General features: G+C 42.3%; 1 protein-coding gene across 1 annotated transcript; it reads left to right on the top strand.

The window, feature by feature from the left end:
• The first annotated feature begins 5,129 nt into the window (after positions 1-5,129).
• On the top strand, positions 5,130-16,745 carry FBXO7 (F-box protein 7). Its single transcript, XM_054386546.1, has 9 exons — positions 5,130-5,251; positions 6,739-7,033; positions 8,598-8,825; positions 10,161-10,302; positions 11,441-11,524; positions 12,728-12,820; positions 13,749-13,925; positions 14,601-14,638; positions 15,014-16,745. The coding sequence occupies exons 1-9, from the start codon at positions 5,130-5,132 to the stop codon at positions 15,416-15,418; spliced, it is 1,584 nt and encodes a 527-aa protein (XP_054242521.1). The 3' UTR covers positions 15,419-16,745.
• Positions 16,746-17,117: the final 372 nt, after the last annotated feature.

The raw sequence follows: 17,117 nt of genomic DNA, 5'->3' as shown, positions 1-17,117 counted from the left end.
CCAGGATCACCTAGGGCAGGCTGCACAAGGGTCCATCTAGGTGGGTTTTGAAAGTCTCCAGAGAAGGAGGCTTCACAGCATCTCTGGGCAGCCTGTTCCAGCGCTCCATCACACTCACCACAAAGAAGTGTCTCCTTGTGTTGAAGTGGAACCTCTTGTGTTCTGGCTGGTACTTGTTGTACCTTGCCTTATGACTGGGCATCACCACAGAGAGACTACCACCTTCACCTTGACACCCACCCCACAGATATTTATAGACAAATACCTATATATATATATGAAACGGTGTGGGAGCTGAGATTTCTGATAACTCCGATAGTGCTTTGTCAGGCATTACCTTCTGAGGAGCCTGAATGGTTCTGTTCCATTACTCTGTGCTTTCCCCATACCCATGTCATGGCTGGGTTTATTTTAATGTCTGTCCTACCTCCTGCTAAGTGAGTATGAAAGAGCATTTCCAGCCAAGGAGAAGCAGATCTATCCTTTTTACATGCACAACCCCTATGATATATTGGATTTCTGAGACCAAAAGTTTTCCATCTAAATCAGCTGGTCTAATAAAACACAGTAGGCTGCCCTACAAAACTTTTCTCTCTGTTACACACAAACCTTTGACTTAACCCAAACACTGATTTATGAGATTGACTAAATCAGGTCCCATGAAAAGGGAATGTGGGGGTAAATTCAAAGCACACGTGAGAATTACATGCTGATCTCACAGGAATAGAGAAGGGCCTGCAGCACAGTGAGACTGTGAGTCTCTGTGTGGCAGGACATAAGCACATGACACAATACCAGGCAGTTGTTTCTATAGAGTATAAAGGTATTTACTATTAATCTATATTCATCTATGAGGACTGCTTAGAAGCACTGATGCAGGTGAGGTACCTCATTCTCATTGAATGTCATTGCCACCGAGGAACAGAAAACAGCAATATTAGCCAGTGTTGTGCTTTGCAGTTAATGTGCTCCTGTTTGGATCTTAAATGTATGCCAGGTGAGAAGCTGAAAGAACAATCAACAGAACTGCTATGGAAATAAAAGATGGTAAAATTTCACATTGCTTTCTCAAGCTGACAAGCTTTACTTTTGCATGCCAAGGATGATATTCTTGACTTCATCAAAGCCTCAAGTCTCTGACAGATACTAGGACTGATTGTACAAGGTTAGTCAGATGACTGAGACCGAACTAAGGAACTTGTCAGCTGCCTGATAGTCTGAATCACAGCTGCCAGTAGTATTGTCAGTGACAATAGATGGCAGACAAATTGCTCTGACTTATCTTCAGCAACTGAGCATACCTTGACCAATTCCTTTACATAAATCATTCTCTTAATTATTTTGTCTTCTCAGAGATAGTGCATTTAAGTACTTTAAGTAGAGGAAAAATGATGAGAAACATCTTTGTTTCAGTTTGTGTATCTGTCTCACCCTAATGAAGTACTCACCAGTCCATAGATACCACGTCTGGTTTCTCCTTTGTGAACAGTGCAAAAACTTTCAATAAAACTTGCAACAAAGATTATAGCTGAAATCTGCCTAAGAACTAAGAAAGCTTCTGATGAAAAAAAAAACAATGAACACAATTGTCTTGTATAGGTTTGACACAGCCATAAACCACATTATCTTAAACTGACCAACTTCTGAAATAGAGTATCATCTCTGAGAAAGAATTTTGTCCATGTCTTTCCTTAGTCCTGCACAAAACTCTCCAATTGCAGCCCACAGAACAATTGCTTTGACTTATAAAAATTCAGAAATTAAACTCCAATAGTTAACAAACACAAGATAAACAGTTCTCAAGCATGTCAGCAAATACTACCCAACCTGAAGTCCAGAAGGAGCACCTTAGTTTCATAAATATCTCTGCTGTTACCACAGAACTGGGACTGGATTTTCCAGTGTCTTGCTTGCTCCACTGTTTCTAGTTACTCTGCAGCCCTCTCAAGAACAGGTAGGCTTTCTGCAGTTTGCTCAACAATGCCAAATCAAAAAGGACTTAACAGCTTCATGATTTTAACCCTTCTTATTCACTGATACTCCATATGGAAAATCACCTCTGAGGGAAAAGGGATGTGAAATTTATATGGTTCATAGGTGAGATAGTTTGACAGGAATGCTCAAAGAAACCAGCAAATGATACAGAGAGGAGTTTGCTAAATTACCTAAAGGCAGGTGATCGTCACCTCTCCAAAACCACTGGTAATACCACAAGTTCCTCTTCATGGTTTCCTCCATTCAGTGTGGAAAACAATGCTATCCACTTCCCAACTCAGGAGACAGCAGGCAATCTAGCTTAATGAAATCCTCAAACAGAATCCATAGGAGTCAATGGCCACCCCTGCCTCCATGGATGTGAGTAGGTCTGGAACCCTCCCAGTCTTTTTGAGGCTTTGCAAAGGCACTGTGCTACCACAGCTTTTCCTAAGCATGGCTTGCCTATAGATGCCCTTCATAAGGACTTTCACAGCTTTGGAGCAGTTGCCAGAGTACTACTTATCTGTACCAGGCTGCAAAATAACTTAACATAGCTGCAGTGCCTACCTAGGATTAGTTAACAACCACCTGATGAGCTGATGAAAAACTGCATCCATGGAGTTCTTGTTCTAGCTCTCCACTCCACCCTCAGGGCTATGAACTGCAAGGGTGCTTTTAAGCTGGTCCTCAAGACATAGGGGAAAAAGTAGGAAATACTGAGATCTTGAACAGGAATGCAGGAGGCACTACTTGTGATCTGCACAGATATAGACCTGAGCTGATCGTTTGTGTAGGTCTGTTCTAAGCTTTCTTTGCTTTTCTTCCAGTTGTTTGACTCAATCATTAGTCTCTGTACAACCATTCAGTTACTTTCATGGAGCTGACAGCAGCATGAGGCACTCTCTCAACCTCTGCAGCATCTACCCTGATTTTGTGTAAATTCAAATCCTGTAAGAAGTCACCATAGATTCCCAGAAGGTGGATGCAGTAATCTCACTAAGGAAAATCTGACCCCTTTGGTCCATCACAAAACATAGGAAATCTTTCTCTGAGAATCTTCCCCTATGGGTGGAACCTCTATTTACTACCCAGAGACATACAATTTTGGTCTGGTAGTGCAAAGGTATCAAACTCTGGTTTTGATATGCCACTTCAAAGACTTCTGCTCTGCACACAACTCTCAGCAATTCAATACTGAAAAAAAAAAAAAAACAAACCCAAACCAATCCAAGAAAACATAGGGGTAGCTAAGCAGGTCAGAAGCAATCTGGCAAACCCCAGAAAACCTACTGAAATGATCTTTGCTCAATGTCACCAAGATTTTCATCAGAAACAGACAAGAGCCACATAAGCAAACTTCAGACACTGAAGAATTGTCTGCAGACAGCCAGCCTGAAATGGTGTAAAGCAGAGCTCCACTGTGTTAACTATAAAGCACTCACATAAAATATGAGCTTTTATGAGTGAAGCTGACCACCATCAAGCTGCAAGAAGCTAGAAGGTTCTTTCCACTGGCTTTATTTTGAACCTCCACTGGCACACTTAAAATAATACTTCAGACTTTCACAGGTCTCCTGATAATACTCACAAATACAGAAAGAAAAATAATGGAAAAGGTCCACTGACTCAGAGCTTTATTATGATACTCAGCTTTCACCAAAAAAACAAACCAAAACAAACCAACCAAACAAAAAAAACCCAAAAAGCAAATTAAGTAAATTCCATGAGGTATGTAACTGAACCAAAGAGACCTTTACTTTTTATAGGTCTCCTCTGCCACAGGAAGTTGACTGCAGGTCAACAGGACTACAGCCATACTAAGTTTAAAATCACAGAAGCATAGAATTGTTCCGGTTGGAAAAGATGATTATTGACTCCATTAAACTATGTCCCAAAAATTCATCAAGAGAAACCACTAGGGCTATCAGGAAGTGTTTACTTCTTTGGGTTCTATTGATTGTTTTGCTCTGATCATATGTGGGAGAAAAATCTTCAGCAAAGTACTTTGAGTTGAGAAACCACATTGTCTTTAATGAACATTCTGAGCTGCTGTTAAGGAACTTTCTTTGGTCAGCATACTGCACATTATTTTAATAAATAAGACTTAAAAGGGTGAACTATGCTGAAAATAAAAATTCTTATGTATAGAAGCATTTCTTCAAGCTTCTAAGTACACAGATTTCTGTAGTATTTTCACACAGTGGCCTTTCCAGACTGAGGTCAACACCATACGTGTCCATTGGAATTCTCTTGCCTTCTCATACTAGGGAAGCCTCCTTCAGCCTCCCTAAAAAGTGTGGACTAAGCAGGCAGTGGGAACACAGGTGACTGGGGCTAGAACAAGAGTCAGGTAAAACAGACCACATCCATAGCCAACAGAAAATGGTCATAATGTTGAAGTAGCAGTGTACTTTGGATTTAACTTTCTTCAAGAGAGGAAAGCAGGATTTCTGACAGGCATGGTGCTCTTTATCCCTTCTCATGTGTTCTCCTTTCTATGCTCTTTGTCCCTGCCTTTGCCACTTCCTTCCACTCTCATCCTCTATGTAGATGTGGCGCCTAGCGGAGTTGGCTGTGCTAGGTCAACCGCTAGATTACTTAAAAGTCCTGTCCAATCCGAATGATTCCATACACTGAAGGGAAGAGAAGGAGCCCGGCAAAATCTCTCAACACGGAGGCAGGCAGCCAGTGCGCAGAGACCAAGGATAAGCCACTGAGGGGGACGAGCTATAGCTGAAAGAGCGGGACAGCAATCTGAATAACGAAGGCGAGCAGGAGCAACGGCCACCGCTACCTCCCCTCTACCGACAGCACCGGAAACAAGGGGCACGGTAATTCCTTCCGGCGCAGGCACCGGTTCAGCCGAACACCCAATCATCGATGCAGGCCGGGAAGGGCGGCCCTGCGCGCAGGTCATGACGTGGCACGCCGAGGCACCGATCTGGCGTGAGGCCGGCGGCACGCTGAGGAAACGCCTCGGGCCCCGGGGGCGGTGCCTGGCGAGCTGAGGGGCGGTGCCGCGCCAACCAAAACAACGCCACACCCCGGCAGCCCTTGCGCCTGCTGTCTACCGACACTATCACCGTCGCCGCCACTCGGTGGGGTCTGCTAGGGGCGCGAGGTGGGTGCGGAGAGCCACCTCCGCCTCCGCCATGAAGCTCCGCGTGCGGCTGCAGAAGCGAACGGCGCCGCTGGAGGTGCAAGGGGCGGAGCCAACGCTGGGGGAGCTGCGCGCGCAGCTGCGCTGGGCCTTGCTGCCCGCCTGGGGGTACAGGTACCGTGCGGGGCGGGGAGCTGGGGGGTGGGGGGGCGGGGGGGGGCGGCGGCGGCGGCGGCCGCGCGCTCGGGCCGGCAGGGCCCTCACCACGTGGTGCGAATATTGGGGCGGAGCGGTCCGGCCCGGCGCATATCTGAACCCCTTACCCCGCCGTATCAGTGCTACCCCCTGCTGGTTGGGCGGTGGGTGCTGGCGGCTTTGCAGAGCCGCGGAGCGTATGGGTGCTCCTCCGGCCAAGAGTGTAGGGCGCAGAGGGCGGGTGCTGAGAGGAGGGGGCTAGGGCAGCCTGGGGCGACAGGCGCTGAGCTGCGCCGCCGCGTGCGGCGTAAGGCTTGCGCTGCGAAAGCGCTGTGGCCCGTAGGTGCGTGTGCGGTGTCCCGCAGCGGGTCTCCGCCCCGGGGGCCTTAAAAGCTTGTCGGCATTGAGGCTTTACTCAACAAGGCGCGTTGCTAAAGCTCGTGCAGTGAGACAGGGCTCACCAGCGGCGCCGGCGGGGCGGCAGGTAACGACACCTGCGAAGGGTTTTGCTTCCCGGCTTGTTCGCTGCAGAACGGGAAAGTGAGACTTGGGAAAACGCTGGGCTCTGAAACGCGGGTTGCAGCTCAGTCAGAGTTGATCTGACTTTCTGTGTGGGCTTTACGTTACAAAAAATGTGTGTAGCTTGCCAGTTTTGCAATTCTGCAGTCGTCCGAAGAATCTCTGGGTTTAAATTCAGTAAATGCTTTACGAAGAATTTAGGGCAGCCTTCATAAGAGAGTGAAGTCTGCAAAATCAGTTTAGGAAGCGCCTGCAGAAGGGGCTCATTTCCTGAAGCAGTTTTAACGGGTTTGTATTCACAATCCCGAAATTGGATATGAGTGAAACTCTAGCAGTCTAAGCTGGAGAAATTGGAAGTTGCTGCTTGTCTTGCCATAGCAAGTTTTCTAGCTGATACTGGATAGCTGCTTTGGTTCTAACAGACTGCATTTCTGTTTGGTCATTTTATTTGGTAAATGCTTGCTCCGAAGCATCTTATTGCCCTCATTTACAGCTAGCTTGCAGTAGGGCAGCTGCTGACCTTTTGAAACTTAATATTTTGCTTGATTGGGCGACAAGTTGGTTGAATCTGCAATATTGTCTTATTCCTTAAATAATTTTGGCCAGTAGTTAAGGCTTGTTTTTCTAGGTGTGAGATCTTCCAGTTTGAAGGGCACTTGTTTGCTGTCCTTCTTAACTGTTTTATGAGCAGTCACTGCATTTAAGATATATCAACCACATAGCTACAGCTACTTAAAATGCATGTGGAAACATGGAGGAAATAGTTTCAAGCCATATTTTTTTCCTCACTTTTCCATTAATAATTAACCATATATCAAAAGATTCAGCCCTGTGGCTTAGTACTGTTGTGGTATGCAGTATATGTTTCTTAACTATGCCTCTGTGTTGTTACCCATATGTAGCCAAACATGTTTACTACTTTTTTTTTTTTTCTTTTCTGCTTGTAGTTCTGATACTGAATTTTCAATAACATTGAATAGAAAAGATGCTCTTACAGAAGATGAGAAGACCTTGGCTTCATATGGGATTGTTTCTGGTGATTTGATATGTTTGTTACTAGAAGCAGATGGACAACCCAACCTACCTCCTCTTCCTTCTACTCCTTCTCCACTTCAGAATGGTCGTGAGCCATCCACCTTGATCCCCAACAAAAGTCAGGCCAAGAGTCCAAAAGAAAGGGGGCAGAATGAGCAACCTGACAACCAGAAAGTTCAGGTGGAAGTTCAAAAGAGTGATGAGAGAGTAAGTATGTGACTTGTCCTGTACAACACTGTGCTGGTTTACCACCGCCTGCTCTCACAAGTCCTGCTCCCCCTGCTGCCGCTGGGAAAGAAAGTAACACAAAAAAAGTCTCTGGGTTGTGATCAAGAGTTCACTGGATATGATACGCTGTACAATTACCTTAGCCTATATGCAGAAGAATGCAGCAAAAAGCAGATGCAGCAGCAGAAGTCAGTGATTAAAAGGGTTCTCCCCACCCAAGCATATAGCAGCCCCCAAGCGCACATCAGTCTGCCCAACAGACTGAACAGGAAGCCTCTCATGTTACAATCTGAACTTCAATCCCCATGATACTTTACTCCAGCCAGCAGTTTTGTTTTGAAGCTGGCATGATGGCAGTATGGTATTGAATATCAGCAGCAGATTCAACTGAACCCAAGACAAACACAAGCTGTTGTGTCAGCTGCTGTACTATACAGTAGAGAATCTCTTCAGAATGTTTTGTTCCTTGTCTGATATTTAGCCAATTATTTGAATGGAAATATCTCTCCATTCATTGATAGCTGTGGCACCGAAGCTATTTCAGACACCTTGACTTCTTTCAGATTTGACATGTTTGCAAGATTCAGTGGTTTTTCTGGAAGATGTGCTTTCCATAAGGAAGTTAGGGGGATATTTGTTAACCTGCCTCAGTGCTGTCTTTCTGAGGAAACTGATTCGAGGTACTGAAGAAATGCATCAGGCACTACCTGTCAGAAATGCCGCTGGCATGATGAATGCATGAGGCCTTTATGATGGGTTATAACAATTCCCTGTGATTCAGACATCCTGCCATGGAGTGAGACCTGCTTGTCTTGTGCATGGAGGTTGTGTTGCTGAGATAGATGTGCATCTACAAAGCATTAGCAGAAGCTGTGACGTGTATGCTTTGTGAAGCTGATAGGCACATTTTTTCATATTACTCAGTGATTGTTTTCTGTGAGACATTACCTACAATAATAAAGCAGGTTACAGCTCCTACCAGCTGCAGTTTCTGGGTCCTTTGGTGGATGGAGTCTCCTAGACTAGATGAGACTCTGCATGTACAGCCTAGTGCCATGGTCCATCTCATATGATCCTGTCTGTTATAGTCAGGAGGTTGAGAAGGTGGGAGGAAATGGTCTTCCAACATTTTTTCAAAACAAGTAGTTTTTGGTTTTGGAATGAATTTTGAATACAAAATATTTCCTAATACAACTTTTCTATGAGGTCTTTAAAAAATACTGGTTCAACATATGAAAATTGATTTAGGATTAAAACAATAGAAAGTAATGAAAGTAAGTGTAGTTGGGCGATTGTATATGCAGTCAAATAATAGAACCTTTTCATGAAGGGCTTGCATTATAAATATGAAAAATTACAGAGGCTCTGTGTATAACCACAGTCTCCAGCTGGGGTGCTTGAAAATGGGAGATGTAGAACTTGCATGAGAAACAAGCAGAGTACACTTGGTGCCTGTGAGGACTGGAATAAGCAGGCAAATAATGTTGGTGTATATAGAGGTATAATTTTCTGAAAAAAAGTATGTTTTCCTTTCTCTTTGAAGGCAGGATCCAGCCTAGAATTTCCTTCTGGATTAGTCCCAGAAGACGTTGACTTGGAAGAAGGTACAGGTTCCTATCCCTCTGAACCCATGCTGTGCAGTGAAGCTGCTGATGGTGAAATACCACATTCGTTAGAGATGCTCTACCTTTCTGCTGAGTGTACCAGTGCCACTGATGCTTTGATTGTTCTAGTACACCTTCTCATGATGGAGGCAGGCTATGTGCCTCAGGTAGGTGCACAACCAATCAGGAAACTTCTTGGTCAGTATGAGAAAGCTGTGGAATATCATGGGAACATGTGATGCAAGATACATCTGAAGATCTGCTTTTGGCTTTGTATCTGTCAGCAATAGAGGCTTCTTCTGTAAATTACCTGACCAGTTAGCCTTAAGGCTAAAAGACTAGAGCAGCTTTTAGGTGTGATAGAGCTGTCCTTGTGCTTTTTCAGTCCTCAGCCTCACTGGGACCCAGCTGATAACCTGATTCTCATTTATACTGTCAAACTTGTATAGGTGTTCTTAGATTACAGCACTTCTTGGAAGCACTGCCTTAAGCATCAATATCATCTCAATTGTGTCCTGTTCAAAGGGTGGTTAACAAGGCCTAGATCTGGTGAAATACTGCCTCCAATTCTGTATTGTCTTCAATTGTGTTAAGTTAGGCTTTGATTCCTCTGATCTATGGAGGTATCATGCTTGAGCACCTACGGCAGTACCTCTGTACAATGTAAGAATTCACCTTTTCCCCTTAGATTTTTCACATTTCCATTGTGTGCTTACTAATGCATTGCTGAACATGCCAAAAAGAAAAAAAAAAAAAAAAGACTTGGATCTCAGGCAAGATGTTCAAATTCTCATGGTTTTTCTTGCAGTGAGGCTAACTAAGCACATGTAGGGGGTTAGTTTAGGTTTCTGGTTGACCAATACCAGTTCAATAAACCAGCTACTTTATTTGCCTCCCCATACCATCAAGTATTACCTGAAGAAAATATTTGCCATTGAGAAGAGAGTTTGTTTGTGTCAGTGGGTAGGCTTGAAAGTAGGAAAGATGATTGCTGTGCAGATTCAAGAGGAAAGAGAGTTGATGCCTGTGATTGTTGTGTCCCCCTGTGGGACTCCACCTGAACCTTTTCATGCTGAAATTGAAGAACTGCTAGTGCACTGAGCTTGAAATGCATTCAAAAAAAATCTGATTCTTCCAGCCATGTCAGACCTCACAAGTTCACAGGCAAGGTGCAGTAAATTAACATGCATGCAGGAGATGTCAGAATGCTGGAGCAACTGAGAGAATGAAGTACATGTCTCAAAGAAATGGGTGTGAGTCTGCTCACTGTCAGGAACTGCGTCGGGACAAAAAAATTACTGAACTTCTCCATCAATTTGCTGTTAGTCTTGAGAAAAGAGCATATAATCATGCAGTTACTGTCTGTATCATAATGCACACTGAGACTAGCTAACATTTGCAAGCAGCATTCTAGCATTTCCTAACTTCTCATTCTCTTTTTCATACCTTATTCTTTGTATATTGGTAAAATGTGGCAGTGTGTTATCTCTTCACATTTTTAGGGAACAGAAGCCAAGGCAGTGTCTATGCCAGAGAAATGGAGAGGGAATGGTGTTTACAAGTTGCAGTACACACATCCCCTTTGTGAAGGAGGTTCTGCTGGTTTGACTTGTGTGCCTTTAGGAGATCTTGTTGCTATTAATGGTAAGTCAGTCAAGTTTTTATCCTGCATGCACATTGCTAAATATCGCCATTGTTTAGCAAAGGAAAACTTAAATGCTTTTATGCACTCTGTTTGGAACGACACTTTGATTATCCAGATTGCTGATGGGCAAGAAATGCCACTTCAGAAATGTTCTCTGTTTCTGTGATCATAACAGATCAAAACTTAGGAGCTTCAGCTGGCCTTTTCATTGCAGTCTTGTAAAATCTGTTTCTTATCTCCTGTCATAGGAACTTCAATGTACAATGGCAACCTTTGAAATAGGCAGATTTTCTCCAGCTCATGTTCTTTGCAAGACTTATAAGCAATATCAGGACTACGTATTCTTTAGCTTTTAATGTGTAATCTTTCGTGTAGCACACCATCAGTTTAGCTGTGGTCTCAAAATTAATTTAAGCTATTCAGTCCAGAAAATTTAGGGAACTCCATAGTTTTTTGAAGTGACTTCCATATCACATAGTGGTTGGGGCTTTTTGTTGCTGTTTGTTTGGTTTTGTTGTTGCTATTTTTTTTTATGTTTGTCTGTTTTGTTTGGGTTTGGACTTCTGTTCATGTTTTATTTAGTGTGGGAGTAATTTCACGTTTTTGCAGAACCAGTATTAAATTTGGACTTTACTCCAATTTAAAGGGATCTTTGGTTAAAAATGTTACATTTATTTGTAGAAATTATAACTGATGATGGCAGTATGTACAAGCACATAAGTTTTCTTGCAACATGTACACATTCTGCTTAAATGTTTTAACCAAGTTAGATTAAAGTTAGTTTTGGGACAGTTTAACAACTACCATGCCTGCTGTTTTCATGTAATAGGCTTGTTGAGGCTTTTTCTAGTAAATATTTCTTTAATGTCTGGGTTATAATAATGGCTCATTGTGTACCTCTTTTAGTTAGAAATGCTTGGGTTTGGTTTCTGGCACCAAGATCTATCTTTATTCACTGCTATTTTAAATGCCACTCCCAAAATTTTTGTCTAGCTGCTTGCTATAGTTGCATATTGCTTGAGGGAATATGATCAGGGATGAAAATAAAATGCCTTTGAAGGATAAATCAATAATGAAGTGATCTTTGTCATCTGTGTGTTTTAAATTTTGAAATGTTTTGTTTGTTTTTGTTTGCAGCAACGCTAAAAATGTACAAAGAGATTAAAGGTGTTAAGAGGATACAACTATTGCCAGCATCCTTCGTTTGCTTTCAGGAGCCAGGTATGATTGAGCTAGGATATTCATAGTAGTAAACTGAAAAGTAGGGAAGTCACACAGTGAGTAAGGATATTCTTCAGTAGAGGACCAAATAGGTGAAGAATACCAAACCGATAAAAACCCCAACAAAAACCCAACCAATCTTCCCTGCCAAACCTCCCTATGGTTACCATTTAGGTGAGTCATAGCTTTGTGATAAAAGGAGTTCAGAGTATACACATTTTCTCACCTTTTGCTGTTGAAACTGTTGGAATTTGATTACCTGTGTATGGAAAGAACCTTGCAAAGCTGGAGTCATCTTTTGCCCAAAATGCGTGTTATCTCTGAACTCCTAAGCACGAGTGAATTCCTGGGGTATCCGTGCTGGATTATATCTCCTTTCTGTCTGGCAGTTCAGGACTTCAGAGGCTGGTGCTTGGTCTAGTGGAAGGTGTCCCTGCCCATGGTGGGGGGTTGGAACTAGATAACCTTTAAGGTCCCTTCCAGCCCAAACCATGCTATGAATCTATGATGGTACCTACACTCCTGTTGTGTGACTGTGGTTGTTAACCTTCTTTTTGTCAGAAAATGTACTGACCACACGTCTCTCTCTAGAATGCCAAAATTAGAGGTGAAATTAAGGCAGAGGAGGAGAGGGCTGATAGCTGTGGATCCTTGTAAGCACAGACCTGATTAGCTTTTTGTTCTCTGAAGTTCATGAACTGCTTTGTTGGCAGTTAAGGCTGACTCTGTGTTGCACACAGTGTCCTGGGTAGCCCCAGCCACTGATGTACAAGTCTAAGAGGAAGAATTACTTGAGCTCTGAAATGTCTGTAAAACATCTGACTCTTCTAGCTTCTACCTTTGAGAACAGAATGGGAAAAGATTCCTATCAGAAAAATGACTATTGCAGGCTTTTACAGCATAGGTGCATGTTACACGTGAGCTTGGCAATCTGACAAAGGAAGCTCTGACAGCTTGAGAGTCAGCTTTTTCTCTTAATGGTGCTTTTTAAGGCCAAAGGAAAGCCTGGCATGACTGTTGAACATCTTTGCTGATGAACTGCGTGTTGCATGACTGTTACATTCTGGCTGCAGAGCTGCTCCCATCACAATTACAAGCAGATTAGAGTTCTGTTTACAAGAAAACCATGATTTTTGCTATTTTTATAATTTTTACATTATAATCTCCTGAAGTTGAGGTTTTTGCCTCTTTTTTTTTTGATAGAAAAGGTTGCAGGTGTTTACAAAGACCTTCAGAAATTATCCCGTCTTTTCAAAGACCAACTGGTTTACTCTCTTCTGGCTGCTGCCCGACAAGGTGAGAGAAAATAATTACAACTAGAGATGGTACTTCCATTTTGGAGGACAGAAGGAGGGAGGTCTCACTAAAGTCTTGTAGGAAAAGTGTTAGAAACAGCTGTTCAGTGATTGGTATGTAGAGAGTAAGCATAAAGGAATTTGTACATTCTGAATAAATTATAGTAATCTTTCTATCCTAGAAAATGTTAATAAAATTATCATTTATTTGGTTTAATTTTTGATTAGTTTCACTTAAGAGATTGGAGTGGCTGTTTTCCATGCTTAATGATGAGAAAATCATACCACAATAATTCTGTGGCAGTAGTTCTGTAGCTTTAATCCATTTCTTTGTCAAAGGAGAGAAATTTATATAGCATCATATTTGGAAGTGTAACCCCAGGAATGATCTTCTCAGTAACCATTGAGGGCCCTTGGAAAGAATGGTAGGAAGTAACCTAAGCTGGTGTTTGTGGAGCAGTAGGAAGCCATGCTCTCCGTATAGGTATTGCCATAAAAGGCCTCAGATATTTATACTGAAGACTATTCAACGGAATTCCCTCTAGACTTCAGTGTGGGAAGGTTTTATGTGAAGCATGTGCACTGTAATTAATGTTGTTTTTTGTGGGCTCAAGGAATTGGGCAGGTCTCTTTGCTTATTCCTTTGTTCTATAGCCTATAAACATAGTTAGGTGTGTGGAATGTTTCTTAGGCTTACAGTGACTAAAAGTGGTCAGTATGAAATGCCATTTGCCCTATTTTTTGCACTCTGTAAATAGTTGCAAGAGATCTCTTTTACAAGAAGTCACCTCACAGTGCTTTCCGAGAAATGTGGAGTAAGTGGGGCATCAAAGGGAAGTGGTTTAAAGGGAATATTATAATGTCCATCCTTTCTTTTAGGGTCTTTAGAAGTAGAGTAATTTAATGCTTCTGTTTTCTCCAATTTGTAGCTCTGAACTTGCCAGATGTGTTTGGGTTAGTGGTCCTTCCTCTTGAGCTCAAGCTTCGTATTTTCAGACTTCTGGATGCCCGTTCTCTCCTCTCTCTATCTGCCGTTTGCCGTGATCTTTACGCGGCTTCAAACGACCAGCTTCTGTGGAGGTTCGTCTATCTGCGAGATTTCCGAGGTAATGCCGAGGCACATCTTTTTCCTAGTTACATTCTCATGTGAACAGAGGCATTAGATCTCGCAGACCTTGATCAGAAGCCCCTCAGACAGCCACTTAGGAATTTTAAACACCGTGAGTCAATGCAGTCATTTGTGATGCTAACCAGTACAGCTGGTCAGGTGTCATTCAAGTGGATACAAAGCTTTCTGTCATGAAAACTGATGACAGTCTGCTGAGCTGTTACTGATGAGCCATATAGTTCTTGCCGTGGTCTAGTGCAGACTTCCCTTATCTCCATGTGTTTCCCTGGCTGCCTTTGTGCACTGGCTATTGTAAATACTAGGAAGTGGAGATAAGAGATACTCCTGCTATTATCTCTCAAGAGATTGAAGAAATAAAGTGATTAAGCAGAAGTTCTGTTAGAAGTCAGAGATGGGATAGTATTTCTGGGATTTCTCTACTTAGTAAGTTTTGGAGTTGATGCTTTATATAGAATTGGTGTACAAGTGGATTGTCCTGGAGCTTTATATTATTTTATCTATGAAAAATGTAGTGAACAAAAGTGTTTTTTTTGGTTTTTTTTTAATCTCCTGATTCTTCTGCAAGTTCTGACAAAACTGTGGGCATCAATGGTGTAAACACTCCTTAAAAATAAAATAGGTTGCTCTCTCTAATTATTCCTTCTCTTTGTAGATCCTGTTACAAGGCCTCGTGACACAGACTGGAAAGAAGTAGGTGGCTTTTTAATATAATCTCTCTGAAATTAGTTTTCCATGGCTAATTTGAGGATAAAACACAGACTTTGGGAGGCAGTAGCATTGAGATACATTTTATTTGTAAAGTGTAGTGTTTTGTGTGTGCATATTTTGGTCAGAGTAGAAGAGAACAGCATTACCAAGTCATGTGGTGCATTCCCAAATCATGGGGTAGAGGTCTTCCAGAGGTGTATTTGGTCTTTGGCAGGGAAACTGCTATTCTGGGTTCTAGTCTGGTGAGGAGTGCTTGTTTGAGAAGTGCTGCGGAACTGAATGCAGTTGCTGGAGCTGGAGCTCAGCGCTTGCAGAGCTTTAAAATGTCTTTTTTTTTTTTTTTTTTCCTGTCTGCAGCTATACAAGAAAAAGTTAAAGCAGAAGAAGGAGGCGCTGAGATGGAGGCACGCAATGTTTCTGCCCCCTACACCTCATCCAGTCCCCTTTCATCCCAACCCATTCTATCCTAATCCTTTTCCTCCTAACCCATTTCCATCAAACCCTATCTATCCCCCAATGGTCATTGGTGGAGAATATGATGAGAGACCAACACTTCCATATGTTGGAGACCCAATTAACTCACTCATTCCAGGCCCAGGAGAAACACCAAACCAGTTTCCTCCATTCAGACCACATTTTGACCCAATTGGCTCCTTGCCTGGAGCAAACCCTACACTTCCAGGACGAGCTGGTCCCAGTGAGAGGTTTCCACCTAGGCCTAGCCGGGGCCGCCCCATGGACATTCGCCGTGCGTTCATTTGATTACTGATTTTCCTTCAGTTAGTTTTCTAGTTCCTGATCTTGCTTTCTAACTGCAGGAGATTGCAAATCCCAGGCACTAACGTCTGCCTCTGCAGATTGGGGTGAGAACACATGGGCATGGTAATGTTTCCATGACAAAGGCTGGGTTTGTTTTATGCTTTGATAGTACTGTACCAACTGGCAATGGCACAGAGCTGCAACTTAGAACAGTTTGTTCTGCATACACATCTCCCCATCCCAATAAGATCATCTCTGAAGTGCTAGAGACCAGAAGGGTACCAGCCAAATATTTGCTGCATCAGATAAAGAGCACTTTAAATACTAACCATAGATTTGTCTGTGTTATTTGAAGAGTTTCATTAAATTGCCAGAAAAAAAGTTGTTTCAAATCTACCTGGCTTAATATCTTTATTACCAAAAAAATCTACTGTGTTCCACTTAGAACAGGATGTTACCACTGTTAGAGTAGATGAGTGTAGAAACTTTGAAAAATGACATTTCCTTCTTCCTTTAATGTTTTATTAGGTAAAAAGAAGTTTTACATTGTTACTTAATACACAAAGAATACAGGGAAGGGATTTTCTTTACAGTGGAAATACTGGAACACAAATCATTTTACAACAACTGGGTAAAGACATGCTACAGTGCAACTCGGAAGTCTGAAGCAGAGCAATTTTTACAAAGAACTAGCAGCAAAACTTTGTTTTTTCTTGTTGACTTTTCAAATAAAGTTTAAGTACATGGCTGCGTTTGCTGCATATGAACTAAAAATGGTGCAGAAGTAAATCTTTTCTCCTGCCTGACGTAATTACATAGGCTCACCTGGTTGCAGTGGAAATGGAAAAGTAGAATGATTTCTCACTTTACTGCATTATTAATTCCATTACTTAGGTATTGAAATATACCTTGCCCAGAGGAAGTGTGTTGTAGCATGTTACGAGCACCTTTCAAGTGTTCTCTTATGAACAAATGAGCAACTAACAAGACCACTGTTAAGAGTCTGAGATGTGCAGGTTGATGCTGGAGCTCAATTAAAGGAAGACTAGAATGATGAAACTGCTAGAACTTTTCAGTTCTTACATATTTTGGTAAGATGGGTTGATTTCAGTGTTTCTGTAGAAGTAAATGGTACTGATGATTGTTGTAGTGGCTGATAATGTTTCCTAAAATCCTGAAATTCCAACAGTGGAAACGGAGTGACATTTCCTGTGAAATACAAGCTCTATCAGTAATACTTACATGCTTTTTCAGGTGATATTTTCAGTGATTTATCTTGTTTTGTACAAAATCAGCTGACTCAAGTGTGGTCAGGAAGTTCTGCTATTAACTCCAGTGGAAGTAAAATACAATACTTTATTTTGCTGTCAGAAGTTGTATTGCTTCTTTCTTCCCTTTTCTACTTCACAGAAATGGCATACCAGTGCAAATCCTGATGTAATCAAACACCTAGGAGTGCATTTGTAGAGTCTGGGAACAGTGGTTTCCTTTCAGTACCATTTGAATGTTTGAAGAAATGAGCTCAACCTTTTTACAGTCAACTACTAAGTGACCTGAAGATACTCCTTCCTTTTCTTCATTGTTCCTTTACGTTGTAGTGAAGGTAGGGTGAGCCAAAGATAAAGGAACCTGAGCTACCCTGAACTGTCGAGTTCCCTTTATTCGTAAAGCAGGGTATGAAATACAAAGTGACTATCTCAAG

Source organism: Indicator indicator, chromosome 14 (genome assembly GCF_027791375.1).
Source record: "Indicator indicator isolate 239-I01 chromosome 14, UM_Iind_1.1, whole genome shotgun sequence".
NCBI classification, from domain to species: Eukaryota; Metazoa; Chordata; class Aves; order Piciformes; family Indicatoridae; genus Indicator; species Indicator indicator.
This window is presented reverse-complemented; position numbering and strand designations above follow the sequence as displayed.